The following is a 27,253-nucleotide window of genomic DNA, read 5'->3' on the forward strand; positions in this document are numbered from 1 at the left end:
TGTGCATAGGCAATTTTCAAAAGCAGAAACTTAAAAAGAGGAAAAGTATTAGGAGAGTTGCTCAAAATTATTAGTAGACAGAGAAATGTCCCTTATGTAATTTATACCAATAAAAATTAGAAAGCTGGATAAACAACAAGATTTGCAGGGATATAGGAAACTCTCATATAGCAGGATTATTGAGTGGTGGAGCCATTCTAAAGAACATCCCCCACCACTCTGTCAAATTAGGTATATGCATAGTCTATAAGTCAGCTATTACACTCTGGGATATGCATTCCCTAAAAAAGCCAATCTAGGTGTATAAGAGAATTATTTCTGGAGTCAGAGAGTTGTAGGCAACCTGAAAGATCATCACTCAGAGAGTAGACAGGTAAAACATGTGAAATATTACTACTGAGTGTTACATAGCAGTCAGAAGAAATAAATTGATTGTTAAGAGTATACTGTTTGGTGCAAAAGATAAGAACAGAGTCAGATTAATTACACAACATAATTTATCTAAATTAAAAATATATGCACACAAAATAGGTATACATATTTGCAAGGACATATACAAACAAAAAAATACATTAAACTTGTAATTGTTGCTTATGTGGTGAGGAGAAAGGGAATGAGATATGAGAATAAAGGAGACTAAATAAAGAGAGACAGAAAGAGAGAGAGAGACTAACTTCTGCCACTAACCTGGGCATGTGCACTATGGACCATGAGGCAATAATTTATTTAAAAAGAAAAGGAGAGTATAGGTAAAGGGAAATAGAAAGCAGAGAAGGAGAAGAACAAGGGGGAAGATGAGGAGGAGGAGGAAGACGAGAGGAGGGAAAAAGCTGCTAAGGTTACAAAAGAAAATGAAACCACAAGAAATAGTCAGTTAATCTAAATGGAACAAATAGAAAACAGACAGCAAAATGGTAGATTTAAACTCAAGCAGACCCATAATCACATTAAATTTAAAAAATTGTCAAATTGGAACAAAAAAACAAACTCAATTATATGGTGCCTACAAGAAATCCATTTTAAATATAAAGACACAGTAGGTTATAAACAAAACATGGAAAAAAGATATACGATGCTAACACTAATCGAAATACAGTGAGTGTAGATTTATTAATATCAGACAAAATAGACTTCAGAGCAAGAAATCTTGCCAAAGATAAAAAAGGTCATTTCATAATGATAAAGTATTCAATCAATCAAGAGAACATGACCAAAACGTATATGTACCTAATAGTAGAGTTTCTAAGAACATGAAGCAAAAACTCACAGAAGTGAAAGGAAAAATAGACAACTCCAAAATCATACTTGAGACTTCAACACTCCTCTCTCAATAATTGATAGACTAGGTAGACAAAAAATAAGATTAAGATAACTTGAAAAACATTGTAATCAACTTAATGTCATTGGCATTTGCAGAACATTTCACCAAACAACAGATAAACATTCTTTTCATGGGTCCACAGAACACCTATTAAGATAAATCTTATTCAGTGCCATAGGACAAGTCTCAATAAATTCAAAAAGATTAATATCATACAAAGTATGTTCTCTGACTACAAGATAATTAAATTAGAAATGAATAACAGGAAGAAATCTGGAACATACCCAATAATTTGGAAATTAAACAATGCATTTCTAAATAACCCATGGGACAAAGAAGAAATCAGAAAGGAAATTGCAAAGTATTTTTAATTAAATCAAAATGAATAAACAAATACCAAAATCTATGAAATGCTGATAAAGAAAAATATGTAGAATTAAAGGCTTATCTTAGAAATAAAGAAAGGTTTAAAATTAATGACCTGAGTTTACATCTTAAAACATGAGAACAAGGAGTGAAAACTAAAACCAAAGCAAGCAGAAAAGAAGGAAATCACAAAAATTAAAACAGAAAACACGGAAATAGAATGGAGAAAAATTATGGAGAACGTCAGTAAAGCCCAAGCTGGTTATTTGGGAAGACATAAATTTGATAAACCTCTGACCAGACTGACCAGGAAAAAATAAAAAGAAGATTCAGATTACTAGTAGCAAGAGTAAGAGGAGGGAATATATTTATAGATCCATTTGATCATTTCAGTAGATGCAGAAAATGCAAGGTTATAGAAACCAAGAATAATATACAACTTTTAATTGTATTTTACATACTTTCAATTTTTCAAGTTGAAAAATTTTAAGTACTATTTCTAAGAGCATTAAAAATCATGAAATGCTTTGGAAAAAATTTTACAAAAGGTGTACAGATATGTACACTGAGTAACTCAAAATATTGCTGAGAGAAGTTTAAGAAAATCTAAACAGAGATAAACCATGCCTATGGATTATAAGACTCAATATTATTAAGATATAAATTCTCCCCTGATTCATCTAGAGATTCATGACCATATGTATCAAAATCCCAGGAGACTTTTTGCAGAAATTGACAAGTTGATTTTAAAATTTATATGAAAATACAAATAATTTGATAGCCAAACAAATGCTATAAAGCAATATGTGAGACTGGGTAATTTATAAGAAAAGAGGTTCAATTGGCTCACAGTTCTGCAGGCTGAACAGAAAGCATACAGGCATCTGCTTCTGGAGAGGCCTCAGGGAGCTTTTATTCACGGAAGAAGGTGAAGCAGGAGCAGTCACTTCATATAGTGAAAGCAGGAGTAAGAGAGAGAGAAAGAGAGAGCAGAAGGGAGGTACCACACACTTTTAAATGACCAGATCTCATGTGAACTCAGAGCGAGAGCTCTCCTATCACTATCTCTCCAAGCCATTCATGAGAGATCAGCCCCTATGATCCAAACACCTCCCACCAGGCCCTACCTCCAACGTTAGGGATTACAATTCAACATAAGATTTACACAGGGACAAATGTCCAAACTACATCAAAGATGAAGAACAAATTAGAGACTTAATACCTGGTTTCATGACGAAGTATAAAACTATAGTAATACAGTGTGATGTTGCTGTAAATATAGATGTGTCTACCAATGGCATAGAACAGAGTCCAAAAACAGACTCACACAAAAATGATAACAGATTTTTGATAAAGGTACCAAGGCAGTTCTATACAGAAAGGGTAATCTTTCAATAAATGTTGTCAGGCAAATACGTAGTAAACTGAAACATCATGGGATGCTCAATCCCCTTAGCTTTCGGGCGAAAGCAAAGCTTGTAATCACCCAGCCCACCAATGACCTACATCGTATCCACTGTTACAGATTCCATGCTGAGTTCACTCCCAAGTGACCAGAAGATCCATCTCGGTTTCCCCTGGACTCAGGCTATTCAGGGACTGCCAACTTTGGTAGACATTGTTCTTCTGTTGCCTGAAAAAAATTCAACAACTGTTGTGATGCAGCAAATACCCCGACAGATGGAATTCTCCACTCATCCAAAATACAGGCAACCAATGAAGGGTCTAGATTTGCCTCACAAATCTCAGAATTGAAGGTCTTTGTTCCCAGAATAAAAGGGGCTGTAGAAAGAGGGAAATTAAAGATGTATTTTTCCAGATGCTGTGAAAAAAAAAAAAACAAAAAAGGCAAATGGTGTTGGGACATAGATATCCATTAGCAAAAAGGAAAAGAGAAAGAAGAGGAAGGGGGAACGAGGAGGAGGAAGATGAGGGGAAAGAGGAAGAAGTGGGGAAAAGAAGGTGAGATGGAAGAGGGAAGAACAGAAGGGGATGAGGAAGAGAAGGAGGAAGAGGAACAAGGGGAGAAGTGGAGGGAGTAAGAGGAGGAAGAGGAAAAGAAGCAGCAGCACCCTTGCCCATGATCCTTATCTCACAACTCATACAAGGTCCAAGTAAAAATGGATCACCGACCGAAGTGGAAAACCTAAAACTATAAAAATTCTAGAATAAAACAAAGGAGAGAAAATCTTAGCCACCTTGGGTTAAGCCAAGACTTTTTAAATAGAAGAAAAAATGCACAAATTATTAAAGAAAACAATTCATAATTTGGATTTCTTCAAAATTGAAATATTTGCTGTCCAAAAGAACCATTAAGAAAATGAAAACACAAACCATGAGAAAATATTTGCAAAACTATGTTTCACAAACCACTTGTATATGAAATACATAAAGAACTATCACAACTCAAAAATAAAAAGCCCAAATAGCCCAATATAAATGTGCAAAAGATTTGAACAAAGGCTTCACCAAATAAAACGTAAGAATGGCAAATAAGTATATGAAAAGACGTTCAACACCAGTAATCATTAGCGGCCAGGCACAGTAACTCATGCCTGTAATCCCAGCACATTGGGAGGCCAAGGCAGGAGGATCACTTGAACCCAGGAGTTCAAGACCAGCCTGAGCAACATAGCAAGATCTCATCTCTATTAAAAACTAAAAAATTAACTGGGTGTGGTGGTGCAAGCCTGTGGTCCCAGCTACTTGGGAGGTTGAGGTGGGAGGATCCCTTGAGCCCATGAGGAGCCCCTTTCAGTAAGCTGAGATGGCGCCAGTGCACTCCAGCCTGAGTGACAGAGCAAGACCCGGTTTCAAAAGCCAAAAAAAAAAAAAAAAAAAAAAGGAAAGAAAAGAAAAGAAAAGAAAAGGAAAGAAAAAAGGCATATTACAATCCAATTAGATGCCACTTCAACTCAGTAGGATGGCTGTAATTACAAAACCCGGCAAGACCAAGTATTTGTGAGGAGGCCAACAACTGGAACTCCCATACATTGTTAAATGCCTGTCATATAATTAGTGCTCCGATATATTAGCAATTAGTCATAGCAGCCAGCAGTAGCAGCTATTATGAATATGAGCCACACACAATGCAAAATGAAAAACCCTGACATGGTCTCTACTCTCATGAAGCGTCTAACCACACTTGTTCCCTGTATATGTGAGAATTTTTTGAATTCACCATCTTAAGGACTCATATTTCTCTAGTCCTGGGCTAATGCTTTATGTTGTAGCTAGAAATGGTGATTTCAATCTGTAACATTACTGGAAAAGAGATCTAGAACTGTGAGAAAATAGTTTATATTGAATAGGTTAGACCAGGAGCTGTTGATGTTTTTTCTTTTTCTTTTCTTTTTTGTTTTTTGTTTTTTTTCAGTTCGTGATCTGTTTCCTAGGCTGGAGCGTAGTGGCGCAATCCTGGATCACCACAGCCTCGACCTCCCAGGTTCAAGCGAACCTCTCACCTCAGCCTCCTGAGTTGTTAGGACCACAGGTGTGCACCATCATGCCCAGCGAATTTTTTGTAGATACGGGGTCTCCCTATGTTGCCCTGTCTGGTCTCAAACACCTGGGCTTGAGCCATCCTTCCCCTTTGGTTGGCCTCCCAAAGTGATATCCCAAAGATTACAGGTATGAGCCACTGTGCCTGGCTAAGCTACTGATTTGAGAAGGGGAGAAAGAGCTGGGAATGCTAAACACTATGGATAGATTACTAAAAAGTTCAGAGGCAAAAAACTAAACTAAACTAAAAATTACAACAGCAACAACAAAAGAATCAATTAAGTTGGTGAGTCTGCAAAAACTTCTGCCACTTCAGAAGTTGCCTGGACTCCAGGGCCACTGCTTCTACATAGAGGCAGCTGTGTGTTAGTGAAATAACATGGATCTGAGTCAAATAAAAGCTTAGGAACTGTAAGACCCTGGACAAATCACTTCATCTCTCTTAGCCTTAGATCCTAGGGCACATAATGTTGGATGAATGAGTTAGTAAATCAATGAATGAAAAAAACTATAAATTATTGGTGTCATTTCTAGACAAAAAGAATTGTTTTAGTGGACAGGAGAGTGAAAAGAAGCAAAAGCTTTCATATAAGAAATGGAAGAAATAGCAATAAGACACAGGGTAACTTGATCCCTCTATCCAAATCAATGAATAGCTGTCGTGAAGAAGATAGAGATTTGTTCCATGTGGTCCCAAAGGCAGGAACCAGGGACTAGTGGGTGTAAGCTCCAGGTAGGCAGGTGTGGACTCAGTAGATAGAAGTTTCTGAATGTGAAGAGCGGCTTCAAAGTGGCATCAGCTATCTGAGGCAGTAGTGAGCTTCTTGGCACTAAATGTCATAAGCAGTGTCAAGACAACTACTTGATAAGATTCAAGAAAAGGGCTTTCAAACATAAAATGGGAGTAGAGCATCCAGCCCAAACTCTCAACTGAGAAAAATGGAGGTATGAATTTGGACATAATGAGTTTGAGAGGAAAGCAAGGCATTCAAGTAGAGGAAAGACCAGGGTAGGTATACAGATGGAAAAGTCATCATGAAAATTCCAATGGCTGAAGATAAGAAACTTATCTGATTCTCCATGACTGGATTTGCTAATTAAAGGTCAAGCAAACCTAAACATTTCAGGAAGCATGCTGGTGGGTGCTAGCCTATATGGTGCCTGGTGGAATTATTGCACATGCAGCTCCTTGCCAGGGCACATGGCTGGACAAGCGGAGTGCTGGCTGGATTTCACTGCCACTCACCTCCTCAACAGAGCCCCCTCCTGCGAAGTGCAACCTGCCCACCTGCTCCATGCAGTGGCCCCGAGTGCCACCATGACACAGACTTCCATGGTTCCTTCCACAAGGCATCCATGTTGCAGGTGATTCAGGCCCTTTCACAACTTTTTAAGAGAACTTGAAAGTAGTACAGGAAATACTTTTGAGGTCTCTTCTTTTTCTTAGTATTGTTAATAATGATGACAGAAGTAATATTCACAACCCTTTACAGTACACAAAGTGCATTCACATGCATTATCTAACTTGATTCCCATAACAAACCTGTAAGATACACATTACTATTGTTCCTCACTTTGCAGAAGAGGAAATTGAGGTCTGGAGGGATTAAGCTAGGCCTTAAGTGAAGACTTTAGTGAGCTTCTTGTCACTAAATATCATAAGCAGTGTCCAGACAACTACTTGATAAGACTGACGAAAAGGGCTTTCAAACATAAAATGGGAGTAGAGAACTGAATCCAATCCAATCCACTACTAATGGTAGTAAAGGCTTTCTTTCTTTCTTTCTTTCTTTCTTTCTTTCTTTCTTTCTTTCTTTCTTTCTTTCTTTCTTTCTTTCTTTCTTTCTTTTTCTTTCTTTCTTTCTTTCTTTCTCTCTCTCTCTCTCTCTCTCTCTCTCTCTCTCTCTTTCTTTCTTTCTTTCTTTCTTTCTTTTGAAACAAGGTCTCACTCTGTTGCCTAGGCTGGAGTGAAATGGCATGATCTTGGCTCACTGAAACCTCTGCCTCCTGGGCTCAAGCCATCCTCCCACCTCAACCTCCCAAGTAGCTGGAACTGCAGGTGTGTGCCACCATGCCCAGCTAATTTTTTTATATTTTGAAGAAATAGGGTTTCACCATGTTGCCCCGGCTGGTCTCAAACTCCTGGGCTTAGTCTATCTGCCCATTTCAGCCTCCCAAAGAGCTGGGATTACAGATGTGAGTCTGTGCCTGGCCAAAGCCTTTTCTTATACAGCATATATTTTACAGTTATAAACTGTCGATCACCATATAAATGTGTAAATCTATTTGCGTAGACCACATTGGCCCTGCAAGAGTCCACAAAGAAGGAAAACACTGAAGAGCACTTAGCAGTCCAAGATTTAGTTGGATCACCCCTAACTCCATCCAACCCACTTCATTCAGATCTGCTTGCATGTCCTCATGACCAGCCTCATTCGTTTTCCAATCCTACTTCAGTCTGGGCCCTTCCTTCTAATGAATCCCAACTTTTGGTCCATTTCGAGAGCCTCCTGTTCTTGGCTCTATGTAGTCATGACATGCCCCATAAGTGGTTCTACTCTTACCAAGCCCTCCTCTGACAAGTTTGGGGGATTCCTTTCATCTGTGGACCTACCCAGGTCCTGCTGAGCCTGACTTTGCTTCAAGTTTTCTCTTCAGCTATAGAGATGGGTTATGCTGAGTCATGATAGTGAAAGAAGCCTTCCCAGCTTCTTTCTTATCAACAAAGGGAGGTGGCTGGACAGAACTAGACATTCAGTCTACGAGAAGAGCTCAGTCTGGCGCCAGGACTGGCTTAGTGTGTATCAACGATCAGGACTAGGAGCTGACCAGTGGCTCAAGTCAGAGCTCAGATAGATCTTCCTCTCTGAGAAAGTGGAAATCATTCTCCCAGAACAGCATTATCTAGCTACCAGACTACCTACATCATTCACATGCTTGAGGCCTTCTCTCCTATAATCAGAGATGAAACGTCCTAACAAGAATTAGCCACTCCAGGGCTGGGTGGAATGGTTCACACCCGTAATCCCAGCACTTTGGGAGGCCGAGGTGGAAGGATCACAAGGTCAAGAGATCAAGACCATCCCAGCCAATGTGGTGAAACCCCATCTGTACTAAAAATACAAAAACTATCTGGGCATGGTAGCGCATGCCTATAGTCCCAGCTGCTCAGGAGGCTGAGGCAGGAGAATCGCTTGAACCCAGGAGGCGGAGGCTGAAGTGAGCCAAGATTGTGTCACTGCACGCCAGCCTGGGCAACAGAGTGAGACTCTGTCTCAAAAAAACAAACAAACAAAAAAGAATTAGCCACTCCATTCTCTCTGGATCCCAAGCCTCTTGCCGCTCTAGTACTTCTCAAGGACTTCTCCCATGAACCCCTGTCTCTGGGGATCAGAAGTTCCCCTCTCTCTGTCAGATCCTTCACATTGCCTTGCAAATACATAGATGACTCATATTTTTAAAAGTCTCGCCATTGATCCTTGTTCTTACTCCACTCCATTTCTTTACCCTTTACCATAAAATTCTAGAAAGAGGTCCCTATAGTGGCTGTCTCCACTTGCTCACCTCTCTGTCTTCAACCCATTTCACTTCAGCTTCCATCCCCAAGAATTCACTGAAATGTCTCACTTCAGCCTCCGGTGGTCAAATTTAATGGTCACTTCCCTGTTTTGTTTCATTTTGTTGGATGTCTTGATACCTCTCTCTCCTGGTTTTTCTCCTACTTCCGTCTCTTTTGATGAATGTCTGTCTTTCAAACTTGAAATGAGTGATTTCCCTGACTTATACCTAGGCCTTCTTCCATTCTCTGCCTCTCTTTAACAGCACCTTGGCTTCAAATATCCTCTTTGTGCAATGGATACTAAATTTATCCTTCCAGCCTGGACTGCTGCCCTGAGCCCCAGGCTCATCCCCTTATAAGCTGTTTTCTTCACACCTCTACTTGGATTCTAGCAAGCAGCTCTTGTTTAATATGACCTAACAGTGGCCTCTTGATACTTTCCCTCCACTCCCTCCAACCCCTGCTCCTCCTCAGGCCTCCCTATCTCAGCTGTTGGAGCCAGTTGCTCAAGACAAAAACTTCAGCCATCACCTTTGATTCCTCTCTTTCTTTCCCTCCCACATGATATATGTCACAAAACGGTCACTGCGTGTGAACCAAATTTGCTCACTGTCCTCCAATTTCACTACAATCACCCTAGGCCAAGACACTATCATCATACCCTTTAACTACTGCTCTAGCATCCTTACTGAATCACTCCCTGAACTCCCACGTGTTGGCCTCATCATCCCCACATCAAAATCTGAATGCTCTTTTACAAACGTAAATCAGATCCTGTTACCTTTCTTCAAAACCCTCCTATAGCTTCTCAGCAAAGCTGGAATTCAAACTCCTTACCTTGACATACAAAGTCCTACTCCAACTGCCCCCTCCCATCTCTCTAACGTTACCTCTTAGAATTTCCTCCCTCACAGGAGAATCGCTTGAACCCAGGAGGCTTAGTCTGTCATGAGCAGAGATCGCACCACTACATTCCAGCCCGGGCAACAGAGTGAGACACTGTCTCAAAAAACAAAATAAAACAAAACAAAAAAACAAACAAAAAACGAAATTTCTCCCTTATGACCTAGGTCCAAGTTCACTGGACTTCCTTGTATTTCCTGAACTCACCAAGGTGCCTCCCACCTCTGGCCTTTTCCCAGCCTGTTCTCTCTGCTGGACATGCTCTTCCCCCAGATCTTCTCATGGCAGACTTCTTCTCATCACTCACCAGACATTCTCCGTAACTTACATTATCTCCATTTTTATTGATTTGCTTGTTCATAATTTTTCTTCTCAAATAGAAAATAAGTTGTGTGAGCAAGGACGTTGCCTATCTTGTCTACCAGGACTTTATCACCAAGCTGTGATTAAGCTCTCAATGCATATATGTTGCATGAATGGATGAATGAATCCTCCCACTCTGGAGGTGGAGAAGTCACCATCACCACCATGTTCCAAGCACTGAAGCAGACACACATGAGTTCATGCCACTGCTTTGGTTCAAACCCTGGCACATTGCCTTGGTTCCATCAATTACTAGGTGTGTGATTTGGGGCACGTTTTCTCCCTGTATTTCGGTTTCCTTATCTAGAGAATGAGGATAATGCTACTACCACCCTCCTAGATTTGCTATAAACAGGTACAAGTTGACACACTTTAAATAGTGATAGAACAGTGCCTGAGATATAGTTAAAGCTCAATAAAAGTTTGTAATGATTATATCATCACAAAGCAATCCTAGAAGGCAAAGTTTCTCAATCTTGGCAGGATTAGCATTTTGGGCAGGATAATTCTTTGTAGTAAGGGTAGGGTGGGGGCAGCATCCTGGCCTCTACCCACCAGATGCCAGTAGCACCTTCCTAGTTATGACAAACAAGTGTCTTTAGACATTGTCAGATGCCCCTGGAGGCCAGGAGGAGGGCAAAACCACGGCTGTAAGACATGGCACTTTGCCTCCTTTGACAGGTATGACATTGAAGCTTACAGTAGTTAAATAACTTGCCCAAGGTCAAAGGGCTACAAAGTGGTGGAGCCGGAATTCAAACTCTTGTCTTCTGGGCTCCACCATGCATGCTCTTTCCTCCGCAGCTCATTGCCTGAGGCCTAAGCTTCCCTCCCTGCACCCAGGCCTGCATGCTCACTCACAGATCTGTGCTAATTACACAGCAACATAAAACTTTATATGTGGTTTGTTATTTTATATCCAGGAACATGGTCCACAGCCTTCATTACATAAAGCAGCTGTGTGTATACTTGGGATCTAAGTGCTATTTAGTGGTCAGCTCGATGGGGTATTTTGTTTCAAGCATCACATTTCTTTTTTCCCTTTCCATACTCCTATTGAATCCTAAATAGAGGAGTGGAGCCTCACACAGCTTGGGCTAAAGTGAAAGGCAAAAGTCTCCTAAATGGCAACCATCCCACTAATTAGACTGGGAGCCACAGCATAGGAATTGCCATATTCAGTATGTATGTGCCCCCCAGTGTGTGTGTGTGTGTGTGTGTATGTGTGTGTGTGTGTTTACTAGCCATACCATCTGGCCTGTGCTATCTATTCTGCCTTCCCACTCATGTCTTGAAGGAAGCAAATGCTTTAGTGGAAAGAGCTAGACAGTCCAGTTCTTCTAATTATTAGCTATATGACTTGAATATGTCATGTCTCCCCTCTGAGACCCAGTTTCCTCATCTTTAAAATGGAGTTAAAAGTATCTGTCTCACAACATCATTAAAATCCTTTAGATACAGGGTCTAGTACAGAATCGGTCTGAAATAATCCCCAGCTCCTTTTGCTACTTCATGGGCAAACTGCACCCCAGCCCAGTCCCGACTTCAGCCTGCTCTCTCAATATTCACCCATTCTACTCTAGCCAAAACCTTCTTTTTCCTACCCCACGTTGGCCCTTTCACTTTCCTTATTCCCATTATCTGGAATGCAAGCAAGACCTTTTCCATCGATTTAAATCCTACTTTTCCTTTATAGCCTAATTCAAATCCTGCCTCCTCCAGGATCATTTGGTAGTTCTATATGAAGGTGAGAGTCTTCAGCTCACTGACTTTGCCTGGATTTTTACAATACTACACCACTCACCTGACCCTTCCATGCATGCAAGTGGGTGGGTGGTGATTTCTAACTCTTTTTCTCTTTTAAAACATTTAATTGACAACTAAAGATGGTAAAGGCTGGCCATGCACGGTGGCTCATGCCTGTAATCTCAGCACTCTGGGAGGCCGAGGCAGGCGGATCACCTGAGACCATGAGTTCGAGACCAGCCTGGCCAACATGGGGAAACCCCATCTCTACTAAAAATACAAAACTTAGCTGGGCATGGTGGCAGGCACCTGTAATCCCAGCTACTCAGGAGGCTGACGCAGGAGAATTGCTTGAACCTGGGAGGCGTAGGTTGCAGTGTGCCGAGTTTGCGCCGCTGCACTCCAGTCTGAGCAACAAGAGTGAAACTCCGTCTCAAAAAATAAGAAGATTGCATATGTTTAAGGTATACAAAGTGATAATTTAATATATGTATATATTATGTAATGATTATTAAAATCAAAGTAATAAACACATCTGTCACTGCACTTGCTGTATATTAGATTCCCAGAATTTATTAATCATATAACTGAAAATTTATACTTTTGACCAGTCCTTCCATACTGTTGGTAAGAATGTAAATTGGTAAAGCCATTATGAAAAACAGAATGAAGTCTCTTCAAAAAATTAGAAATAGAACTACCATCTGATCCAGCAATCCCACTTCCAGATATATATATATAGGAAATGAAAACAGTGTGACCTGGAGATATCTATACCCACCATATTCATTGCAGCACTATTCACGTAAACGCATTTTAACTTACCACCTACCCATGTTTTGTCTTGTTCAGAAATGGCAAGTATCCAGAGGGCAGGACTATACTCCTTCCTGCCTAAGACACCACAGTTCATATGGGGATCCAGCAAATATTCGTTGAATTAACACAGTCAATGCCTCTCATTGCTGTAATATCCCTGAGGCTGCACACAGCCAGTCTGGTACCTGGTATGTCAGCCACCCTCAACCAGCACCCACAATTTATGCAGTGCAAGCTCAGGGGATTATCTCCTCTGAATGGCAGGATGAAGGGCTTTCCAAGATAATGCATAGTCCTTCCTGGTGCAGTCTGATTTCTGAGTCTCCCCAACAGTTCTCCTCCATTCTGCCTCTCTGCCTTCATGTTGACAATCCCTGTATGTGCCAAGTACTTGCAGTCCCATGCCTTTGCACATTCAGTTCCTACTGCCTGACCTTCCCTTCTTGCTCCTCCCTGTTCAACTCCTGCTCATCTTTAAAAATCAACTCAAACATGACCTTCCCAGCAAAGACCTATGCTGATCTCCTTTCTCTTAAGGCTGACTTCCTTGCTCCTTTTGTCCCCTCTATTTGTTTCCCAAAGCCCCGTTTGTTTGCATCTCCGTTCTCCTCACTGGATTGCAAGCTCCCTAAGAACAAAACCCTGGACTGATTCCTGTGTACTCTCTACTCCCCCACTGGGCAGACCCACGTAGGGTTTTTTGTTTTTAATGAATGCCATATTATACGGCAATTTCAATCCTTTGTTGCACTTTTGTGACTATGTGCCTATTTTCCCATTGCCAGGAGGAAATGCCCTTTTCTGAATTAGTTTCTGCACTTTTTCACTTTTTCTGTTTTGTGTTTTGTTTTTGTTTTTTTTTTTTTTTTTTTGAGACAGAGTCTCTCTCTGTCACCCAGGCTGGAGTACAGTGGCGCGATCTCAGCTCACTGCAACCTATGCCTCCTGAGTTCAAGAGATTCTCCTGCCTCAGCCTCCCGAGTAGCTGGGATTGCAGGTGCCTGCCAGTACGCCCAGCTAATTTTTTGTATTTTTAGTAGAGACGGGTTTTCACCGTGTTGGCCAGGCTGGTCTCAAACTCCTGACCTCATGTTTCACCTGCCTTGGCCTCCCAATGTGCTGGGATTACAGGCGTGAGCCACTGCACCTGGTCCTTTTTCTGGCTCTTTCCACTACTCTAGACTGTCTTAAGCACTGCCAACCTCTTGCTCCTAAAGTTAGCTGTCCTTCTCTCCCATGCCCCATGTACTTCCCTCCCACGGCCCATGTCGTTCCATCATCAGATTAACTGCCAACTCAGGTAAGGGAATCGGGGAGAGGGTGTGGAGGGGATAGAGCCTGAGGGTGGGTAGGAAGGAGCAGGACCAGGATAGGAGTCAGAGCTGGAAGTCAGGCCAGGCTAGGCCCATTTGAAAATGCCAGTGTGGCCAATGACCAGGGCAATGGCCTTGCAGGAGGGCAGCCCTCAGGCCCAGAGCAAAGCTCCTCCTGTCAGTGGACTGCCGCAGGGGAGCCTCTCACCTCCCTCCCTGAGAGACGCTCTGTAGCAGCACTGGGCTCCTGGATCTGCTCAGGAGGCAGACTTTGTTGGTTTAGTTCCGCTACAAGGCTTTCTGCTCCTGCCCCAGCTGTTACAGCCTTCAATTCCTGGTACCAATTTGATTGAACAACTTAATTAAAATGCAATAAAAGGAAAGTGAGCCAGATGTGCCCCAGCGGAGAGGAGGCAAGCTCTGAGTCCCCTGACTCTCTCTTGAGCCCTGTGCTCTTCCCCATCCTGCCTAAAGCCTCTAAGCAGGCTGTAACCAAGGGGCTCAGAACTCCAGTGTTAGGTATAGAGGCTCCTAAAGGTGACCTGCTCCACAAACTTCTTCATACTGATGACATGAAACCTCAGTTCTTACTCAGGTCCAGAGAGAACAAGTGAATTACCCAAAGATGCCTCGTGAGATGTTAGCAGAAGCAGGATAAGTCTCCAGGACTGAGGACTATCATCATCCAGGGTTTCTCACACTACACAATGTGGAAGGAAAAAAATGGTTTGAAAACACTGAGACCCTTGCTCTTGAGTCTTGAGGAACACTCTCTCCTGAGGCCCCAAACTTATTTATTTGGTAACAGCTTTATGGAGACATAATTCACATACCCTATAATCCACCCATTTAAAATGTGATTCAATGGTTTTTAATATATTCACAGAGTTGCGCAACCATCACCATTCTAGAATATTTTCATTACTCCATAAGGAAACCCAGTACCCTCCAGTTATGGCCCCACCATTGTCCCCATTTTTCCTAGCCTTAGGCACTCACCAATCTACTTTCTGCCTTGCTATGTATTTGCCTATTCTGAACATTTCATACAAATAGAATAATATAATATATGTCCTCTTGCAACTGGCTTCATTTGGCATAATGTTTTCAAGATTGATTTATGCTATCCTGGAAATAGCATGTATTGGTACTTCATTTTGTTTTATGGCCAAATAATATTCCATCATGTGACTATAACATGTTTTTAAAATGTATATATTTAAGGCAAAAGATATATTTTTATATATCACATTTTGTTAATTTATTCATAAGTTGATGAACATTTCGGTTGTTTCCACCTTTCAGTTATTACAAATCATGCTGCTATCACAGTTTACGTAGAGTATTTTGTGTGGATGAATGTCTTCAGTTCTCTTGGGTATATATCCAGGAATAGAAAAATCTATTTATTCTTGCATCTCATTAAGAATATCAATAACAATACTGGTAAAGATCTTAAGACATTATTGCACACATTGACTCACAGAAAGTGAGGGGGACAGGAAACTGGCTGGGGAAAGAGAGGCACAGAGAAGCTAACTGTTCTGCCCTGGTCACAGTCACCACGTGTACCATGGAGGAGGAAGTCATAACTGACACTCATGAAAATTAGCCAACACAACTTTTATAATTTTAGGAAAAAAGATACCAGGGAATCTTTGTTTACAATACAGGAGGGGAAGGTTTCCAAAATCCACACACATATTTACACACCATTATTTTAAATTGATCAGGCTCTTTCTTATTCACTATCTGACTTCTATCTTCTAATTCTCCAACGAGGACCCATGTCCCTCCCTCCAGTGGAATTCAGCTCTCACCTCCCCTCATCCTTACCAGCAGAGTGGTGACTTTGTAAGGAGTTTTGGAGCTCCGGAAAGTGGAGGCTCTTTAAAGGCATCTCTTTTCAGAGCTGCAGGTCTCAGAGCTCTGTGTGTGGGAAGCATGGTGCTGTCCTGTGCTCTCATACATACCATCTGGGCACTCTGGCTTGCTCGGTGTCTGTCACCAAGTGTGTGTATAGCTAAGAAGCTGAGGTTGCTCCAGACAGCCAGTAAACTGAACCATATGAAATTGCCAACATGCATTCACTTGTAACTTACAAAAGTGGCAACTTTATGTGGCACATGAGGGTCAACCTGCCAGTCTCTGGTGTCCCCTTCTTTCCTTCCTGTGTTCCTCCCAACCGCCCAGATCCTGTGCTCTGGAAAACCTTTCTGACCCTCCGGCCCTGCTTGGTCTTTCTCACTCAGCCTTCTGGTGTGGCCATTTTCTAGCTGCTCAATCTGGTACCTGCAGGCATGAGTGGGAGAAGTGGGGAGAACACTGGGCTGGGAGTCAGGAGACCGAGGCTTGGGCTCTGGCTCCCCCCTCACTATCTGTCCACTGGTCTCCCTGCCTCCAACTTGCCCCCTCCAATTCATGCCCCCGATGAGCACAGATCTACTCTAGCCACCTTAAACTTCAAATCTTGCAGTAACTTCCTATCACCTGATACCTAGAACGGACAAACTCCCCAGCCTGGCTGGAAGACACAGGTTCAGCTCCTGCCACTCGCTTTTTGCTGCAGCCATGGGTAACTACTTGGAGTGCTCTCACACTGCTATGCCTTGGCACCTGCTCTTCCACTTGGAAGGCGTGTGCACCTCTTTCTCTAAGCCACCTCTGACTTATTTTTCAAAACCATCTCCCAGGCATCTTCCCTGGGCCTCTGGGCTGTGTTAGGAGCTCTTCCTCTCTGCTCCCATTTCCCTGTGCTTCTGTCTCTCCTGGCCCTCATCATCTGTATTTTAATGGCTTCTTTGCATATCTGTCCCTGTCTGTCTCCTTCTCTAGGCTGTGGGCGGGCTCCTGACAGTATCACCTAATTCATCCGTCAATACCTGTTGTCAGAATAGGAAGAGACAACAAACTCTCCTTTAACAGAACCAAGCAGGGGTGCCTGTGCCTCCCTTTCTCCATTTGCTGGAAACAACTCAGAAGCTTAGATCTTGCGCCCTGGCTTTCTCTAAGTCTCATGTGCCTCTTGAGGACGAATAGGTTGGTTTAAGGGGTCTTTCAAGTCTTGTGGTCTAAGACACTGCGATATCAATCCTCACTCTTCCAGAGACAGGTACAGGGATACTGCGTGGGTCCAAGGACATAGATAAGAGGGGATTTACTTAAATGGAAGATTCCAAGGAATTTTGGGGATTTCTTTTTCTTTTCTTTTTCAGTTGGTGTTTGCAGAGCACCTACCAAGCTCACCCCAGCGCTACGCATGTCATAAAGTTGTACACAGCAGCTTTCTGAATTTCGAGAGACTACCTCCCCAGTCCAATTTCTGTCCCTCTCGCTGTTCGCTCCTGCCAGGATCTGCGGGAGGGACGCTTTGGGCGAGGCTGGTCCCCAAATCTGTCGCTGCCACCCAGTCCGCGTCTGCCGCTGAGCCCGCGGAGGTTGGCCGAGTCGGTCATTAGCCCGGGCGCCCTCTGGCGGTCGCACGGCGAAGCTGCGGCCCGGTCGCGCCGGGCGATGGGAAGTGGGAGGGATGGGGGAGGAGGCGCGGGCAGGGGAGGGGAGGAAAAAGTTGCGCTGGGAAGTTTGGAAAGTTGGGAAGTGGCTGCTGCGGGCTTCGCCTCCCTCCGCGCGTGTGAGGGAGCGAGCGAGGGAGCCAGAGAGGAGCGAGCGAGCGCCTGCTATGCCCATCAGACCCCGCCTCGCCGCGCCCGGGCGCGGAGCTAGCCCCGACTCCCTGCCGCCCGGCCCGGCCCGGCCAGGCTCGGCCCCGGTCCCCCGCCCCCGCGCCCCCCGCGCCAGGTCCTCCCCTCCCCCGCCTCAGCGGCCCCAGCCCCCCGCCCGGCCCGGCTCCGCGCCGCTCTCCCGCCCTCCTCTCTCCCTCTCTCCCGGCCGCGGAACAGCATGGCGGAGCCCGGGCAGCGGCCGCGCGGCCGCCCGCCGCCCCTCTGAGCCGGACTCTGGGGCAGCCGGCCGCCCCAGAGCGGCCCCCGACCCCTGCCGCGCCCTCCGCCGCACTTGTCCCACTGCGCGCCTCCTGGAGCGCCGCGCACCCCTGGGACCCTTGCGCGCCCCGGGCGCCCAGCATAACCCAGGGACCCCCGCGCACCCCGGGTTCTCGGTTCTGCCCCAGGAACCCCGCGCGCCCCTGAACCCCGACGCAGCTCCGGGACCCCGCGAGCCCCCGGACCCCAACACGCCCTCAGCACCTGGGGGCTCAGCCAGCGAGGTTGAGCGCCCGGGGGCGGGGCCCAGCCCTAGAGGGTCCCTGTCTTCCAACAGACGGAGCCCCGCCCCAGAGAAACCCCCAGGTTCGACAGGGACAGTCAGCCACGCCCCAGAGGGCGACCAGCATCCTGTGGCTGGAGCCCAGTGCTCCAGAGGAAACTCCGTGCCCAACTGGGGGCTCCCCGCCCCGCTGAGGGGCGCCGCCCGGGAGGGTCCCCCGCGCCCCGCGGGCCGCGGCAGGATGCACGCCGCCCTGGCGGGGCCGCTGCTCGCCGCCCTCCTCGCCACCGCTCGCGCCCGCCCGCAGCCCCCGGACGGAGGACAGTGCCGGCCGCCCGGATCGGTGAGCGAGCGCCTTCCCAGCCACTCTCCCGCCTACCTGGGTATTCCAGTCCCATGGGACGATGGTTTGGGTACTGCTTCCGCACCCACCTTAGCCCACCCGCTCCACCTCCACCCGCCGGACGCAGCCTCGGGCGCCCTTCCTTCGCTCCTGCCTGCCCCGGCTCCAGCTCCAAGCCAGGAGCGAGAAGGGGCGCTCCCTCTCTGGTTCCTTCTCCACGCGCTGCCGCTCTCGGGCTCTCCCCTTGACTTGTGGTCCTGCTTGGACGCTTCCTCTCTCTGTGCCCCTTTTTGTCTCTCCTTTCTCATGTTTTTTTTTCTCTCTCTCTCTCTCTTTACACTTCTCGTCTCTCTGCCCGTTTCTGACTGTGTCTTTCTACCATTCCTTGCTCTTCTCTTGACTTCTATCGAACCTTTTGCTCTCCCATTCACACACTCTGCCCCCTCCCAGGCTTCCCTCTTTCTCCCTGCCCTCCCACTCTGACCTAAGACAAACTTTCTCCCTGTTGCTGGTTCTCACCTCCATCTCTGCGGTCCAGGCTCCCACCACCTACTCTCCCAAGCGTCCATATTTCATGAAAAGGGGGAAGATTTCAGAGGAGAGGAAAAGGCAATGCCAGGACGTACTGGCCTAATATTTCCTGGGGTCAAGTAATTACTGGTTCTCCTAATTTTCCTTCCAAAACAAAGAACCTCTTTATTTCCTTCAGTATCTTTCCCTCTAAGTGTAAATTAATGCATTGACAGTAACCCTGAATTGGAGGCCAGGAGACCGTAGGGTCTGGCTGCTGTCGGTGTGCTGCCTGTCAGCCCGGAATTCGCTGACCCTGGGCAAGGTGCACCTCCAGTGGCCTGCCTTGTGCACAAACAAGGAGCCCGTTGGCTGGCTGGGCTCTCAGTCTATCGCCAACATGCGGGGATTTACAGTTTTGGGTAGTTAGTAAAGTAATGTACTGTTCTCCCACAAGCTACCCATCCCAACACATACTTTTCATTTGTGCTAGAATCAGACAGGAAAATGTTATGAGTTGGTCTAAAGCTTGCAAGTGGTCAGTGGGCACTCCAGGGATTTTTCTGGATGGAAAATGGCTTTGCCTAAGAGAAATGACAGTCCCCTTCTCATGCCCTTTATGCCCAGCCCTGACTTGGATCTGTAGAAAGGACCCCTGTCTGCATACCTCTCCTCAGCTCCTACACACACACACGCACACACACACACACGCACGCGCACACATACACACACGCACGCGCACACACACACACTCCCCAAAGTTGGAGCTTAGGTCATAGAAAATGACAAACAACTGGGGTTGGAGATCAGGTATACATTTTTAGGGGAGGAGCCTGGAAAGTACCCAGAATATGTACATTTCTTGGGACTAATTGTAATGGAATCCTTTCCTCCCAAGCCAGATTCTGAAACTTGACTTGGCCGTGCAAGATTTTAAAGCACTTTCTCATCTATGGTCTCAGCTGGTGGAGCAAAGTAGCCGACACCCCAGACCTGCCCTCCAAAAAGAAAAGTGTATTCACCGTGATGAATGTGAAGTAGCTGTTTAAATAGGTGTGCTATTTTTAATAGGTGTTCTGCTTTCAAAGTGCTCTTGGCATATATCTTCTAATGGTTGGATTTAAAAGTTATATGACTTCCTCCCTTCTTGCCAGAGCAGGACTCTTGGTCCCCCTTTCCCTACCCTCCACATGAAACACCACCGGTGAAGGTTTGACTTGGCCAAGCATGAATATTCTCAGGTGGTGTGGCAGTCCTTGGCACTCATGGCAATTGCTAATCATGAGAGTTTCCCTTCATTGCCGACTTCCTCTGTGCCTGGCACTGGTCTGAGGGCTTAATATACATATATTGTATCTTTTAATCTTCCCAACAACCCCTGAGGTAGTTGCTTTCACCCCCATTTTATAGATGAGGAAACAGCCTGTGGGAAGTGAAATGATTCACTCAAGATCATACATCTAAGACGGGGCAAAGCTAGGTTTTCCATGTGGGTCTCTCAGGCTCCAAAGCCCTGGCTCTTTACCATGGCCTGTGTATGGTCTCTGCCTCCCATCCTCACCTCCCTCTGCACCTCCCTCTGGGCTACCCTGACTCTACTCTGTTGCCTTCGGCCTCACTGCCTTGCCTCTCCTCTACTCCTGCAGCAGAGGGACTTGAACTCCTTCCTGTGGACGATTCGTCGTGATCCGCCGGCCTACCTGTTTGGCACTATCCACGTCCCCTACACCCGTGTCTGGGACTTCATCCCGGACAACTCCAAGGCAGCCTTCCAGGCTAGCGCCCATGTCTACTTTGAGCTGGACCTGACAGACCCCTACACCATCTCGGCCCTGGCCAGCTGCCAGCTGCTGCCGCACGGGGAAAACCTGCAGGATGTGCTGCCTCGCGAGCTTTACTGGCGCTTGAAGCGCCACCTGGACTACGTCAAGCTGATGATGCCCTCCTGGATGACGCCCGCTCAGCGGGGCAGGGGGCTCTATGCTGACTACTTATTCAATGCCATCGCGGGCAACTGGGAGCGCAAGAGGCCTGTCTGGGTGATGCTCATGGTGAACTCACTCACCGAGAGGGACGTGCGCTTCCGCGGCGTGCCCGTGCTCGACCTCTACCTGGCCCAGCAGGCTGAGAAGATGAAGAAGACCACAGGGGCTGTGGAGCAGGTGGAGGAGCAGTGCCATCCCCTCAACAACGGGCTCAACTTCTCCCAGGTAGGCATGCAGGGCCCCAGGCTGGAGCTGACAGCCCTGGGCGCCTGAGTCCTCTTCTCTGATTGTCTTTCTTCTCCGACGGGGAGCGTGAGGCAGCCAGAGTCAGGTCCTTTTTCTGGAAGGAGAGGTTCTTTTGGGCTGCAAGGCAGCACTTGGCTGCTCTGGTAGTATCAGTTGAGAGTGGCATGTACTGGAATTTGGGGTAAGAGTCTGAGTGTTTGCTTCTATTGCAGCAGTATTACATGTTGGGGATGTACACTCCTCACCTGCTGTGCTTGCCTGGGCAGAAAGAATTTCCTTCAGAGCATCAGAGTGATCAAAAACAAAAAGAGGGGCTTCCAGTGTGTGTCAGGCCTTCCTGAGGCCCTGGAGGTTGTCTTGAGGCTGGTGTGTGGACAGTGCCCGAGAAAACAAGAGGAAGGCATAGCTCCCGGGGCTGAGCCGACAAGGAGTTGCCCGGGACCTGGCGACAGTAGAGTGCTGCTTGTCATTTGAGATTAAGCACCATCAGTTTCCCAGCTCTGTGCAAAGCTCTAGGTGACCCTCAGACCGCCTCCCTAAGGCCAGGAGAAAGTCAGCCAGGACAGTTTTAAGGTTAATAATTTCAGAGAAGTGTGTTCACTTAAAGGTTGACAGTCCTGATTTCTGAACCTCGGAAGTAGGAGAAAAGGGAGGGGCTTAAGAGGTTTAAAGTCTCTGGCTGCCAGAGATCTGATACAGCAAAATGTCATTAAAAGCCCTGTCTCCATGGACAGAGGTCACTTGCTACTCACTGGCCCCAAACTCAACTCTGAGACCCTGGGAACAATGAGTTCACATCTGTGTCTTGAGAACGGGACTGTCAATCCCAGGATGGGGACTCCTTCAAGGAGGCCCCAAGATGGGGCTTGGGCCAATTTCCTGAGTGAGGCATGGCTCAGAGACATGCTGCCCACTAAGGAGAGAGCCTCATAAATTGACTGGACCAGAAACTACCACTGGAATCAGACCTGCTTGCTGCCCCGGAGATGTTGCAAGCTCTTCACCAGGGAAACAGCAGCAGAAACTGATCCCCTTTCCAAGATCTCTGGCCTTTGTTTTTCCAAGGGAAATGCAATATTGTCCCTGGGGAGGTAAGAAGCCAGATTGATTTGCCGGCCAAATGAAAGGCGGGTTTGTCGGTTCTCCTGCTGGCTCTCCCATAATTGTGGAGTCCTTACCCAGAGGGCCCCAGTGGCAGGAGTATTGGGGCAGTTAGTCACGCCCTGCAGGGTTCTGACTACGCCTGACTCCTTCTCCACGGGGGAAAATCCTGTGTATTCTCTGGCCCAGTGCTGATTCCTCTGAACATAGCCGCTTTCTCCCTCTGAAGTGACTTTTCCCTTGCCAGCCTCGGGAGCTGATATTATCTGTGTCGGGACCCCCGGCGCTCAACGCCCATCTCATTTCGGAGGCAGGTTTGTGGGAGGCCTCTCTGTTCAGAGGCCTAGGTCTGGCCTCGATATCTTTTTTAGAGGTGAGGTATCCACCATCGCTCTCAAAACCCTCTTTGCACCAACCACAGAGGAATCCGACAAAGGCTGAAGGGAGCACACACAAACTCTGGCTAAGCAGCCCCTGGCTTTAATCTGTCTCTCTTAAAACAACAAAACTATCTTTCTTTGGGGTCTGGAAGCACTGCTATTTAACCAAATGATGGCTTTGGTAGGGTGAAAGCATTTGCTAGAAAGTGTGTGTGAGGTTATGTTTTAGGAAAAGTTACTGAGAGCCATTCATCGGCCGGGAGGGAGCCTGCTGACAGTCTCCAAAGCTCATGCTTGAAGATCAAACAGACTTCAATCTCTGTTTCAAAAACGTGCCCACCCATCACCAGCCTGGGCCCACTCTTGACATTGTTTTTGGGTCCAGCTCCTCAAAAGAGCTGCAGAAAGCAAGTCTTGCACAAAAGAAAACAGAACTCCCCTTAGTTCCTTAATCTCCATACCCTTCACCACCTGCCTGAGTGTCCAATCATGCCAATTTGTCCTGTTATCATTTTGTAGGGAGGCGATGAAATCTCTCCTCCATCCCCTTGGGCAGCCTTGGACTAAATGGGAAGGGTGGGATTCTGGAGCCTAGGCAGATGAGGTCATTAGGGATCCAAAAATTCAAAATCAGAAATGCAACAGCCTTCTCAGTAAAATTGCATGCACGCGTGCACAGTTTGATATGAACATCTGTGATGCATTAGTGTACTGAAATATCTGTTAAGTGCATCAGATTTTTATTTTTTCTTTCCTTGCAGCATTACTGTTATTGCAAAATATTTGGGTTGGGGGGGCAGTGAGAGAAGAAGGCAGGAAAAATAAGGCTTAAAAGAGTGTCTTTTTGTTAAGATCTAGGATTTTAGTATTAATATTGTTTTTAAAATTTTTGTAATTTTTTCTGGGCAGAAATAGCATAATTTTGCTTGTTGAATGGAGAAAGAAAGCTTGTTTTGGAACCCCGGAAAAAGCTTCTTCCACCCTTGCACAGCTTGGGAGATCAGGTCTATTGTTAGGTTTTGGTGTTTGATTTCAAAATAAACTGAGGGTGCTAGACCCAACATCTCCATGACTTTGCTATGTGACCTTGGGCAAGTCACTTCCTCTCTCTGGGCCCTGTTTTCTGGGTCTGTGAAATGAGACACTGAGATGAGGTCATCGTTCAAGCTCCTTCCAGCCCTGACATTCCATAGGATGATTCTAATCAATTCCACGTGCCAGGCACCCTGCAGGAGGCTCCACATGCTTTTCCATTGCATTGAATTCTCATAACAATCTTATGGCTTTCTAAGGTGGGCATCCAGAAATGTTGAATGACTTGCCCAAGGTCACATAGCTAATAACGAACAGAGCCAGTCAGCCTGACTCTGTATGAAGGACAGTGTTCTCCTGGCTTCCCCACACTGTTTCTCTAGACTTCCTCCTGTTTAGGTATTTGATACCTTCCGTAATCATTCCTTAGTTCTTTCTTCTGTTTCTCTCTCCCCGTTTGAACTTGAGGGCTTAACATTTTATTTCTTGGAAAATTTATACTTGTAGAGATATTATTTCTTTCGGCTATGAGGCTGGTGGTGAGGCAGGTCTCTAAAGGTTTTCTTGATGTGTTATAGATAGCTCAGCACAGTGGGCTGGAGATAGCAGACTTGCTTCCAGGTGTCAGTCCCAGCCTCAACAGTAAAACCAATGACTTGTATAAAATCCTGGACAAGACTTGGTGTGCCCATCCATCCCATGGGGCAGTAATTACCAGTCTTTCAAAGTTGAGCTTGTTTTGTGGGGACATGAGAAGATACTACCTGTGGGAGGTTGTTGATGGGTTAAAACGACTACCTGGATGTTGGTTTTGTGCTTGGCAAACAGTCTAGGCTGGCTTCTGGGCAGGGAAAGAGGAAGGCTACATGGGAAGTTACCACTTCCTTCTCCCAGCAGCCATATCCACTCTTTACCCCTTGCTGAACATAGTAAAGTTGGAGTATTAGGAGGTGGTGAGCCCCTGCCCTCGGGGGCCCGAGGATGCATAAGTCTCGAGTCCAGATCTTATGACAAGCTTGAGACCTGCAGATTTCTATCAGCTCTGCCTGCTGCCTCCAGGGACTGGTACCAGCTGCCACTACTTCTACCTCTAGGGGACCTGAGTCCTCCCCTTCAACTCCCTGCGTGGCAGAGGTGGAGACACTGGATGAGACCTCAAAGTTGCATGGTTCTCTCTCTGAGGTATAATAAGAAAACAAGGACTCTGCTGTTCTGTACTTTACCAAGCATGCGAGCATTACCCGTCTAATATGTGTAGTGCCTGAACACTGAAGCATGCCTGCCAAAGGTGTGCAGAATGTTTGTAAAATTCTACAAGTCCCTCACAATACCATTTATTGAGTTTTGTCTCTATTCAGGGTGCTGCATTAGACCTCATAATTACATTATCTCTAATCCTCACAGAGATGCAACAAGGTTTATTATCGTATTTATTTTTAAGACCATAAATTGAGACCTGAAAAGGTGAAGTCATTTGGCTGTGGATTACACAGACAGGCCAAGTGGACTCAGTGTTCAAACTCAGGTGAGTCCATTGCCACAACCCCTGCTTTTCCAGTGTCTGAAAAATGATCTGGTTTTTATTAGATGACATTTCTGCTGAATTGTGTGTGTGTGTGTGTGTGTTTGTGTGTGCTGGAATGGTGGTAGATCATTTTTTACTGAAAAAGAAAGAGAGAGAGAGAGAATTGAAAAGTGCTGGAACTGATTTTCTCCTTGGCTTATAAATTGGATCTCAAGGTGATTCTAAAATAGGAGTTCTCAAAGACATTCTGGGCATCAGCTACTCCCCTGGAATATGTCGCCAACTTTCTAAGCGACCCCTATGAAGACATACACACACCCCCACCCCCAATATAGGCTAAGCCTGCACGGTTGAATAAAGATCTCTTTGGTTTATAGTCAGAGCTCCTATGTCTATACCCTGGAGGCCAGCAGGTATTAGTATGTGCTCAGTAAATATTTGGAGCATGAATGAATTAATGAGCAAATGGTCAGAAATCATGATGTGACCATCCCTGATTCCGTTCCACCATGCAGCACCATTGCACTGATTCTGTTCCACCATGCAGCACCATTGAACTGATTCTGTTCCGCCATGCAGCACCATTGAACTGATTCTGTTCCGCCATGCAGCACCATTGAACTGATTCTGTTCCGCCATGCAGCACCATTGAACTGATTCTGTTCCGCCATGCAGCACCATTGAACTGATTCTGTTCCGCCATGCAGCACCATTGAACTGATTCTGTTCTGCCATGCAGCACCATTGAACTGATTCTGTTCCGCCATGCAGCACCATTGAACTGATTCTGTTCAGCCATGCAGCACCGTTGAAGGAATGAACAATGAAGAAAAGTATAAATCACAGTGAGGAGCCCCCCCTCTGAACTTTGAAAGTTCCCTTCCATCCTATAAGGACATAAAATGTCAAAATTATCATGTAGGCTGCTACAGCAAAATACCTTACAGTGGGTAATTTATAAACAACAGAAATTATGGCTCACAGTTCTGGAGGCTGGGAAGTTCAAGATCAAGGTACCAGCAGATTGTGTGTCTGGTAAGGGCCTGTTTCTCATAGATGATGCCTTCTGTGTGTTTACATAATGGAAAGGGTGAACAAGATTCCTTAGCCTCTTTTATAAGGGCCCTAATCCCATTCGTGAGTGTAAAGACCTCATGAACTAACCTACTTCTAGGGGTTCCACCTTTTCAGATCATCACCTTGGTAGTTAGGTTTCAACATACGAATTTTGGAGGGACACATACATTTGGACTACAGCATAGGCAGGTCATATTCAAAGCAGGTTCTAATCCTGATCCTGTTACTACCTTGCCTGTGACTTTGGGCCAGCCCTTTTCCCTCTCTAGGTCTAAGTTGCCCCTTAGTCCCATGAGAGTGCTGGGCTACGTGATTTCCAGTGTTGGCCCAGTGTGAGACTTATCTTTGACCCATATTTTGGAGAGCCTACGCCAACCCACTCTGAAATTTTGAGCCTGAGTTACCCGTAGTTGGGAGGGACTGGCAGGCTTGTCTTTGGCAGTTGCTGCTGATACCTATTTGTCCAGAGCCTGTTGGTTCCAGTGGGTGATTCTGCTGCCAGGCTTCAGACAGGAGAGCCCCAGCCTGTCACGGCACAGTCTGCTGGGCACCCCCCAGCCTCAGCTACTCTCCTTCATTGTGACTCTTCTCCCTCTGTTGCTCCTCACTCATTCAACCAGAGCACCTCACTGTGCTGTGCCAGTGAAGGGTCTGGGAAGAGACTTGGAAATGTGTCTTTGCCTGCTGGGAATTCATTACCTGAGGATTCACTCCATTGCTTTTATGCCCTGAGAGATGGGTATTATTAGTCCTGTTTGCAGCATGGAAACTGAGGCACAGAGCACCTGAGTATTAGTCCCTCCTGTGCCCTGGTTCTCTGCACTTTGGATAGAGACCCTGTTTTTCCTTCCCCTTTTGGTTGCATGCTCCCACCTTTCAGAAACATTCTCTGATTTCCTGTCCTCCAAGAATGACCATTCTTGAGTCCTCCAGCCCTCT

At 45.8% G+C, this 27,253-nt stretch overlaps 2 protein-coding genes across 2 annotated transcripts in view; one reads left to right on the forward strand and one right to left on the reverse strand.

Annotated features, from left to right (window-relative positions):
• Positions 1 to 18,874, reverse strand: part of LOC103224857 (selection and upkeep of intraepithelial T-cells protein 1-like) — a 218,709-nt gene extending 199,835 nt beyond the window's left edge. The window contains exon 1 of the mRNA XM_037999602.2: positions 18,495 to 18,874. The gene's annotated coding sequence lies outside the window, so the exon portion shown is untranslated. The remainder of the gene's footprint in view (positions 1 to 18,494) is intronic.
• Positions 17,738 to 27,253, forward strand: part of TRABD2B (TraB domain containing 2B) — a 230,592-nt gene continuing 221,076 nt past the window's right edge. The window contains exons 1-2 of the mRNA XM_007978832.3: positions 17,738 to 18,458; positions 20,615 to 21,178. Of these exons, the coding sequence (XP_007977023.3) occupies positions 18,357 to 18,458; positions 20,615 to 21,178 (666 nt within the window). The 5' untranslated portion in view covers positions 17,738 to 18,356. The remainder of the gene's footprint in view (positions 18,459 to 20,614; positions 21,179 to 27,253) is intronic.

The sequence above is a fragment of the Chlorocebus sabaeus genome, chromosome 20 (genome assembly GCF_047675955.1).
Source record: "Chlorocebus sabaeus isolate Y175 chromosome 20, mChlSab1.0.hap1, whole genome shotgun sequence".
Taxonomy (NCBI): Eukaryota; Metazoa; Chordata; class Mammalia; order Primates; family Cercopithecidae; genus Chlorocebus; species Chlorocebus sabaeus.